Below are 9,587 nucleotides of genomic sequence, written 5' to 3'. Positions count from 1 at the left end.
CTATAACAGAATTTACGACTGACTGAGACTGCTCCATATAACACACTATTTTCTTCAGTGTCCGTCCGTATGTTAATGACTGTTTGGGATTCACGGCTCGTAGTGACAGTGCGGTGATGAATGTTTGATGAGGAACAATAGTAATCTCGTACATGCTGTACTCAGAACATACCTCTGTAATACCGCCTCATTTATTTCGTAATGCATTTATCTCAGCAGGATTATTTGTCAGGTGGTATCATCATCCTCTTGCTGAATAGATTTGAATAACTATGCTATAACATGGGTCGATATTCCATAGGATGCTACAGCAAAGCCTACACGTAACTAACGAGTGACTGATAGGCGACAATTTTCTCACCCTGCTTCACAATCACTATCTTTACATAGCCTTTCATCTGTTAAAACCATTTGTTGGTATACTTTCCATGTTTAGTTCATGAATTCAATTGAACATGAAATGCATAATGTTATTATAAAAAAAAACAATGTAGTGGTCGATACGGGATCTTAAAATAACATGTATTCACTGAAAGGGTTAAGCAGTAAAAGGGGGCTGACCTGAGTTTCCTTGACTGACAGGTCCTCTTCGCCTACTCAACAATAGAAAGAGGGAGGGATTTCCTTTAGTGGGTGTTCTGTGAAAAGGGGGTGTATTCTAAATCGATATGAGCAAATGAGGTTGCTTCTTGGGGCGCATTTCTGAAGACTGAAGGATGACGTAGGTTTACAGGTGCAGAGGGCGGGTCAGGAGTCGCGGAGGGAGGGAGGGAGGGAGGGAGAAGAACGTAGAAAGACTGAAAGAGACCGTGGGGATGTATGTGTGTATACTATAATCGGCGCTGCAGGTACAGCGACAGACAGCGGATACAGCTTTCCGTCCCAGTCGGGGAACACCATCTCCCAAACCCCGGAGATATTCAATTTCTCCCCAAAATGTCTGGTGGAGGAGAAGTCCGTGTGCTCCGCCAGGAGGCTGGACAGGAGAGCCCGAGGATGCCGGCCTGGAAACGAGAGATTCTCGAGCGGAGGAAAGCAAAGGGCGGCGCGTCTGGAGCAGGTGCAACTGAGCCTTGCCCTAGCGCGATCTTATCGCGGGTTAATGGCGAAGTAACGGGAAACAGCAGCGCCTCAAAAACAGACAATGGAACCAGTGCTAATTCAGTTCGGAACTACACCATTACTCCAGCGAGCCAGCATTTTGCAGGCAAGCGTGGCAGCGCCCCCACCTCCCCAGAGCTCTCGCCGGTGAAAACAAACAAAGACCCCTGGACTGCCACCGACCCTTATGATTCGGAGAAAATGGTAAGCGATGGCGAGGGACAGGAAAGCCTGGTTCTGCAGGACAGTCTAGGCCCATTGCAGGAGAACCCCTTCATCAAACTGGAGAAGGAGCGAAAGAAACAACAGGACAGGGAGAACGCCACTCGTCCGGTTCAGCACATACTGGAATTGTATGGCAGTGTTCCTGGAATTCGGACTATACGCGCTGAGAATATCATTATCATAGAATCCGATCCGGATTACTTTCCGGAGGCGAGTGGAATAAAAAGCGAGTCTTATCTGCAGCAGAATGGGGTGAGCAGTTACAGCTCCCTCAACGACCTCTTGGACCGGAGAGGCAGTGGGGTTACCGAGATACGGGCAAAGGAGGTGGTCATTTATGACACCGCACTAAGCCGGAGCGAGGAGAATTTGAGCACGTTGGGTCGTCCTGGTCACGAGGCCGCATTCGAGACAGGAGAGGGTCATGGCAGGGTGAGCCGCATGCTGCAGAAATTCGACAGCAACTATGGAAAATTGCAACCCAAGTCTCGCAGCACAGAGAACCTCCTGGACTTGGAGACCAGTTCAAGCAGGCCAAGACAGCGACCCAAGCCACAGCCAGATCTGGTGCCAAAATACAAGTCACAAGCCCAGCCTAGCTCACCAGTCCGCAACCTAGGTAACGCACAGTTGTCATCCTCAGTCTTCCTGAGCTCCCAGTCTTCCAAACCAAAGCCACAGCCCACTCTGTGTGAGCCTGACAGCACCACGTGCTCTGCTGGACCCGCTCAGTCAGTGTCTTCCTACCGCCAGCATTTTGAGGTGAGTGGGGGCCGCAGTTCGGTGGTCAACCCCATAGAGGAGGCAGAGGGGTCCCAGACCAAGCCTTTCCGAGAGAGAGACTGGGAGCGCACAGAGGTGCCCTCCAAACCCAAGGTGCCATTCTCTCCGGATACCAGCCGTGTCGAGTCCCCCGCCAGTCCCACCACGCCCCCGATGTCCCCCCCCTCGCCTGGATTCGAGATCTGCCCCTCACCCCGCCCTGATCTCTCCCTGCTGCCTGCCGGGGACATCCAGGCCCGTGCCCTTGCCAACCTGCGTCTCCAGTCCCGCAACTCCTTCACAGTCTTCCCCAAACGCCACAGAGCTGCCTCTTCCCCGGGCAGCACGGCCCCCTCCAGCCCCATTAAGTCTCCTCCCTCCCAGAGAGTGGCAGAGATGCCCACCCCAGGAGTGCCAACCCCTGTCACCCCTCCACCCAACCCAGCAGTCTCCAAGAGTAAAGAGGAAGAACGGGACGAGGTGAGGGCAGCCGGGCTAACCAAACCAGACCTACCCACCATCACTGCTACCCCCTCCCCTCCAGCACCCTTCCCAGTCCCCTCTGTCCAGTCGCCAACTCCAGAGGAAGCCCCTGCTGACCAGCTTCCTGTCACCAACATAGATGACATAGACGTGGACCCCTCGCAGCCCGTTGCCCCCAGCCCCACTCCAGTGGTGCAGAGGCGGAAGGGGAATACCTTCACTGTGGTGCCTAAACGTAAGTCAGAGCCTCAGTCTGGCTCTCCAGAGCCCCAGGAGCCCTCCGGAGGGGCCCAGACGCCCTCCACGCCACCACAGGCCCCTTACTCCCAGTTGGGCTCACTGCTGAAGAAGCGCTACCCTGCCGTGGAGGATATCGAGGTCATCGGTGGGTACCAGTCCCTGGGACGCTCCTGCCTGACCAAGACAGGCACCACTGGCAAAAAGGTGAGAGATGATGCCCAACTGAGTACTTCTATTATACATCAAGCTCTTTTTACACCGATAATGTAACACTCATTAATTCATTTCTCCATTCAAGATTTGTCATTTAGTATAATTCAACACAATATGTGTGTATGCATATGAATGGACTAGGCTAAGCTTCTAATTTAGGGCTGTTTTTCTGCCCATCTCATTACCGCATGCCTCCGTAGATTAGATTGTTTAGTGTGTGTGTGTGGCGCACTTGTATTTTGCAGTGTTTTTTGTTTGGATAAAACGGGTTGCTGAAATGTGCGATATTCAACATGACGTTCTCCTACAGGATCTATTGCATCTGTAGTAGTACAGTTGAACAAGGCAGAAGCTGCTGTTCATAGCACCAGCCTTCAACATGGTTTGCAGCATGGAGATGTTGGTGTTTTTGTGACCAGGGTTGGAATCAATACCATTTCCTTTTATACCCCCCTATACATTTCTGTGTGTGTGTGTGTGTGTGTGTGTGTGTGTGTCCAAGATGGAGATCAGTGTTTATTGGCATTTACCTGAGATCTAGCCTATGTACTTGGCAGTGCAGCACTGTCTCTGTCATATCCTAATCCTTTGGTGTCTAGGTATTACCAGTCTCCTGCCCTCACTCCTTTCAACCTCAGCTTCTGTCACACCCAACCAGGTCGAGCGTGTGTGTGTCACTGTGTTTGTCCCTGGCCAGATAGAGAACACAGACAGTAATGAGGCCAGGCCCCTCAGAAGCATTGTGTTTTTGTCCTGGGAACTCTATTGAATTCATTAGGCGTGCTAAGTTTGGGTTCACCGAATTCCCTCGCCTTTATTGTTTGTGCATGCTTGCTTCTCCTCCCGGTCATCATTTCACATGACCAAGGTTTCTCTGGTTTTGAAGCTAGGGCAGGGCCGGAAGCAATTACAAAAGCATCAAGTGTAGGCCTATGTTATTTGTGTGGAATTCCATGGCTATGTGAAACCAGCCTGGCTGAGTTTGGTTTCCTTTTCAGCATTGTTTTTTATTTATTTTTTAATGCTCTTTTTTTCCCATTCTAATTTTAAGAGGTTCTGAGCTTGCCGGATATATATATTTTTTCAAACACGTCAATATGACGAGAGAAGAACTTGAACACAGTGTATCGCTTCCTACTAGGCTCTTATGTTTCTCAAAATAACTTCCACTCCCTCATTTATTGGCCGTGGTTGCTGGTTCAGTTCCAAAGGTTGGACTTCTGGTGTTTTGTTGTGTTGATTCCGCAGAATGTTGGAGTTAAATCTCTGCAGCGCTCTCAGATCTTTGACTCACTCAAATAAGGCCCTTACGTGTACCTAGTCCGACTGTAACCATGTGTTCTTTGTGTTGGATAATCAAGCTGTCCTTTGTTCCTTTACTGTTTGTTTGTTTGATCTTCTCTTCAAGGAGTGATGGTTGTTTATGAAGGTCAAGTGCAGCTTTGATTTGCATGAGGAGAAATCTAGGAAGTCCTTAAAGTATGGTACATGCCTAGATTGAATTTATAATTGAATTGGCCTAGATTCTCTAGGAATTATAATGGATTGTGTTACAAAGTGTCTAGCCCTAATAACATGGTTATAGACTAGTGTTCAGTACCTTTTTAGAACAGCTTTTGTTGTATTTTCTCTTAAGGTCTACTACATGGTACTTCCCTGTCATTGAATAGGGATGGAGCTGGCAGGAAGACATGACAATGGAAAGGGGAGGAGTGGCTGGTTGGTTGTGAGGTTGGGGACCAGTTAGTATGGGAAACAGGAGACAGCCCATGTATGTGTTTGTGACGTAACAGGCAGAGACCATTCTTGCCGTTTATGTTCTTTCTGCATATCCATGTTGCTGTTTCCATGTGTTTGCTCAGTGGAAGGCCTGGGCCTTGCCCTGCTCAGCTGTGTAATTGATACAACACATTAGGTAATTATGTCTAAATTCAAGTGGATGATTTAGAGGTTTGGTGACTGTGCAGTTCTGACAAGTACTGTTGAACTCTGGTAGTAATGCCAGTCATTCCAGACTACAAATACTGTATTCAACTTGTAAATAACCTTGGTTCAAACGGAAAATAGCCTGTGACAAGCTGATAATACCCACTTTAACCTAAATACCCATAGAGGTAAGCTCCTGGCTGTGCTAACGAGATGTTCTGGTCGTAGCCTAACGGATTCATCTATTTTCAAATGTACATGCCTCTCATAATAAGGCCTAAACCTTTTCCACAAACGTATCGCTGAAAACGTATAACCTTCTTTTAAAATGCTTTGATCCCTGTCTCTTTTGCACTGATTTCCATATTTAGCGATCAGTAAACATAAAATAGCAGTCCCACTAAAACCTCTAGCTCGCTTCTCCTTTTCTCGAGGAATCATCATATTGTTGTCTCTCAGCAGAAGGCCATGTCACTCGGCATCAGGAAGTGAGTGGAGGGGCCTGTGACTGTCAGCTGTGTTGGCTGTCTGATAGTACACTCATAACGGCTGTTTGTCTTCCAGGCTGATCAGGTAGCAGCTGTCTGTCAGCCCGGTTTGTTTACTGTTCATTACTGCTGAGTTTAGGGCCTGTTATCTGGATATGGGACTGCTGATGAGGAGTATAGGCTACTGTAGTTTAGACCTATGCTGTCAGCGGCAGGTAGCCTAGTGGTTAAGAGCGTTGGGCCAGTAACCGAAAGGTCGCTGGTTCGAATCCTCGAGCCGACTAGGTGAAACATCTGATATGATCTTAAGCAACACAACCCTAATTGCTCCTTTTTAAGATGCTCTGAATAAGAGTGTCAGCTAAATTACTAAAATGTAGTATGTGTGTGTGCATACAGTTGAAGTCAGAAGTTTACACCTTAGCCAAATACATTTAAACTCAGCTTTTCACAATTCCTGACATTTAATGCAAGTAAACATTCCCTGTCTTAGGTCAGTTAGGACCCCCACTTTATTTTAAGAATGTGAAATGTCAGAATAATAGTAGAGAGAATGATTTTATTTCAGCGTTTATTTATTTTGTCACATTCCCAGTGGGTCAGAAGTTTACATACACTCAATTAGTATTTGGTAGCATTGCCTTTAAATTGTTTAACTTGGCTCAAATGTTTTGGGTAGCCTTCCACAAGCTTCCCACAATAAGTTGGGTGAATTTTGACCCATTCCTCCTGACAGAGCTGGTGTAACTGAGTCAGGTTTGTAGGCCTCCTTGCTCGCAAACACCTTTTCAGTTCTGCCCACAAATGTTCTAAAGGATTGAGGTCAGGGCTTTGTGATGGCCACTCCAATACCTTGATTTTGTTGTCCTTACGCCATTTTGCCACAACTTTGGAAGTATGTTTGGGGTCATTGTCCATTTGGAAGACCCATTTGCGACAAAGCTTTAACTTCCTGACTGATATCTTGAGATTTTGCTTCAATATATCCACATAATTTTCCTACCTCATGACGCCATCTATTTTGTGAAGTGCACCAGTCCCTCCTGCAGCAAAGCACCCCCACAACATGATGCTGCCACCCCAGTGCTTCACGGTTGGGATGGTGTTCTACGGCTTGCAAGCCTCCCCCTTTTTCCTCCAAACATAACAATGATCATTATGGCCAAACAGTTCTATTTTTGTTTCATCAGCCCAGAGGACATTTCTCCAAAAAGTACGATCTTTGTCCCCATGTGCAGTTCTAAACCTTAGTCTGGCTTTTTCATGGCGGTTTTGGAGCAGTGGCTTCTTCCTTGCTGAGCGGCCTTTCAGGTTATGTCGATATAGGACTCGTTTTACTGTGGATATAGATACTTTTGTACCTGTTTCCTCCAGCATCTTCACAAGGTCCTTTGCTGTGGTTCTGGGATTGATTTGCACTTTTCGCACCAAAGTACGTTCATCTCTAGGAGACAGAACGCGTCTCCTTCCTGAGCGGTAGGACTGCTGCGTGGTCCCATGGTGTTTATACTTGCGTACTATTGTTTGTACAGATGAACATGGTACCTTCAGGAGTTTGGAAATTGCTCCCAAGGATGAACCAGACTTGTGGAAGTCTACAATTTTCTTCTCAGGTCTTGGCTGATTCTTTTTGATTTCTCCATGATGTCAAGCAAAGCGGCACTGAGTTTGAAGGTAGGCCTTGAAATACATCCACAGGTACACCTCCAATTGACTCAAATGATGTCAATTAGCCTATCAGAAGCTTCTAATGCCATGACATCATTTTCTGGAAATTTACAAGTTGTTTAAAGGCACAGTCAACTTAGTGTATGTAAACTTCTGACCCACTGGAAATGTGATACAATAAGTGAAATAATCTGTCTGTTAACAATTGTTGGAAGAATTACTTGTGTCATGCACAAAGTAGATGTCCTAAACAACTTGCCAAAACTCTAGTTTGTTAACAAGAAATTTGTGGAGTGGCTGAAAAATGAGTTTTAATGACTCCAAAGTAAGTGTATGTAAACTTCCGACTTCAACTGTACATGCATACATGCATACATGCATACATGCATGCATACATACATACATACATATTTGATTCTTCAAATAGCCATCCTTTGCCTTGATGACAGCTTGGCACTTTCTTGGCATTCTCTCAACCAGCTTCACCTGGAATGCTTTTTCAACAGTCTTGAAGGAGTTCCCACATGCTTTTCCTTCACTCTGCGGTCCAACTCATCCCAAACCATCTCAATTGGGTTGAGGTCAGGTGATTGTGGAGGCCATGTCATCTGATGCAGCACTCCATCACTCTCCTTCTTGGTCAAATAGACCTTACACAGCCTGGAGGTTTGTTGGGTCATTGTTCTGTTGAAAAACAAATGATAGTCCCACTAAGCGCAAACCAGATGGGATGGCGTATCACTGCAGAATGCTGTTGTAGCCATGCTGGTTAAGTGTGCCTTGAATTCTAAATAAATCCACGTCACCAGCAAAGCACCCCCACACCACCACCTCCATGCTTCGCGGTGTCTCACAAAGGCACAGCAGTTGGAACAAAAAAAATCTCAATTTTGGACTCATCAGGCAAAAGGACAGATTTCCACTGGTCTAATGTCCATTGCTTGTGTTTCTTGGCCCAAGCAAATCTCTTCTTATTGGTGTCCTTTAATAGTGGTTTCTGATTCATGCAGACTCCTCTGAACAGTTGATGTGTCTGTTGCTTGAACTCTGCAGCAGAGGGAACTCTGGGTCTTCCTTTCCTGTGGCGGTCCTCATGAGAGCCAGTATTTTATGTTTTATTTTTGTGGTATCCAATTGGTAGTTATAGTCTTGTCTCATCGCTGCAACTCCTGTACGGACTCGGGTGCGGCGAAGGTCGAGAGCCATGCTTCCTCCTAAATACCACCCAACCAAGCCGCACTGCTTCTTGACATAATGCCCGCTTAACCCGGAAGCCAGCCACACCAATTTGTCGGAGGAAACACTGTGTCAGCGTGCATGCGCACGGCCCGCTTTGGGCGTCGCTAGAGCGCGATGGACCAACCTCCCCTAACCCGGACGACGCTGGGCCAATTGTGTGCCGCCCCATGGGTCTCCCGGCTGTGACAGAGCCTGGACTTAGTGGCACAGCAAGCAACTGTTATGCAGTGCCATAGACCACTGCACCACTCGGGAGGCCCATGAGTGGCAGTTTAATCATAACACTTGATTGTTTTTGCGACTGCACTTGAAGAAACTTTCAAAGTTCTTGACATTTTCCGTATTGACTGACCTTCATGTCTTCAAGTAATGATGGACTGTTTTTCTTAGCTTTTTTTGAGCTGTTCTTGCCATAATATGGACTTGGTCTTCTACCAAATAGGGCTGTATACCACCCCTATCTTGTCACAACACAACTGATTGGCTCAAAAGCATTAAGAAGGAAAGAAATTCCACAAATGTAACTTTTAACAAGGCACACCTGTTAATTGAAATGCATTACAGGTGACTACCTCATGAAGCTGGTTGAGAGAATGCCAGGCGTCTGCAAAGTGGTCATCAAGGCAAAGGGTGGCTACTTTGAAGAATCTAAAATAGAAAGAATATTTTGATTTGTTTAACACTTTCCAGGTTACTACATGATTCTGTGTATTTCAATGTAGAAAATGGTTCAAACAAAGAGAAACCCTTGAATGAGTAGGTGTGTCCAAACTTTTGACTGGTGCTGTATATGCCTTAATTTCTCAAAAATATAGACTAGCTTTCATTTGACACCCAATATGACGTGCTCCATTGAACTCATGGGTCCTTTAGCATGAAAATGACCATATGCCATTTAGCAGATGCTTCTATCCAAAGCAACTTAGTCATGCGCGCATACATTTCTTTACATATGGGTGGTCTCGGGAATGGAACCCACTATCCTGGAGTTGCAAGCACCATGCTTTACCAACTGAGGTACATGCAATGTTAGACTGACCCATAGGGTAGAATTAAGTAGGATGATATGATGAATCAGCAAGGTATCAAAACTTTCTAGCATAGACAATCTAGGCTTACTACCAAACACTAGATCCACTTTTTACTGCTGCATTTCAGAAAGGTTCTTGTACCATATCAAAAGTTATGAAGTTGCAATATGCCATAAATTGAAGAACTAAGATCCTAGCAGCAGTCGTTGTG

At 46.2% G+C, this 9,587-nt stretch overlaps 1 protein-coding gene across 1 annotated transcript in view; it reads left to right on the top strand.

Annotated features, from left to right (window-relative positions):
- Positions 1 to 746: 746 nt before the first annotated feature.
- The window catches only part of LOC106563311 (taperin), a 29,377-nt gene continuing 20,536 nt past the window's right edge, over positions 747 to 9,587 (top strand). Inside the window, exon 1 of the mRNA XM_014128813.2 lies at positions 747 to 3,015. Within this exon, the coding sequence (XP_013984288.2) occupies positions 820 to 3,015 (2,196 nt within the window). The 5' untranslated portion in view covers positions 747 to 819. The remainder of the gene's footprint in view (positions 3,016 to 9,587) is intronic.

Source organism: Salmo salar, chromosome ssa11 (assembly GCF_905237065.1).
Source record: "Salmo salar chromosome ssa11, Ssal_v3.1, whole genome shotgun sequence".
Classification (NCBI taxonomy): Eukaryota; Metazoa; Chordata; class Actinopteri; order Salmoniformes; family Salmonidae; genus Salmo; species Salmo salar.
This window is presented reverse-complemented; position numbering and strand designations above follow the sequence as displayed.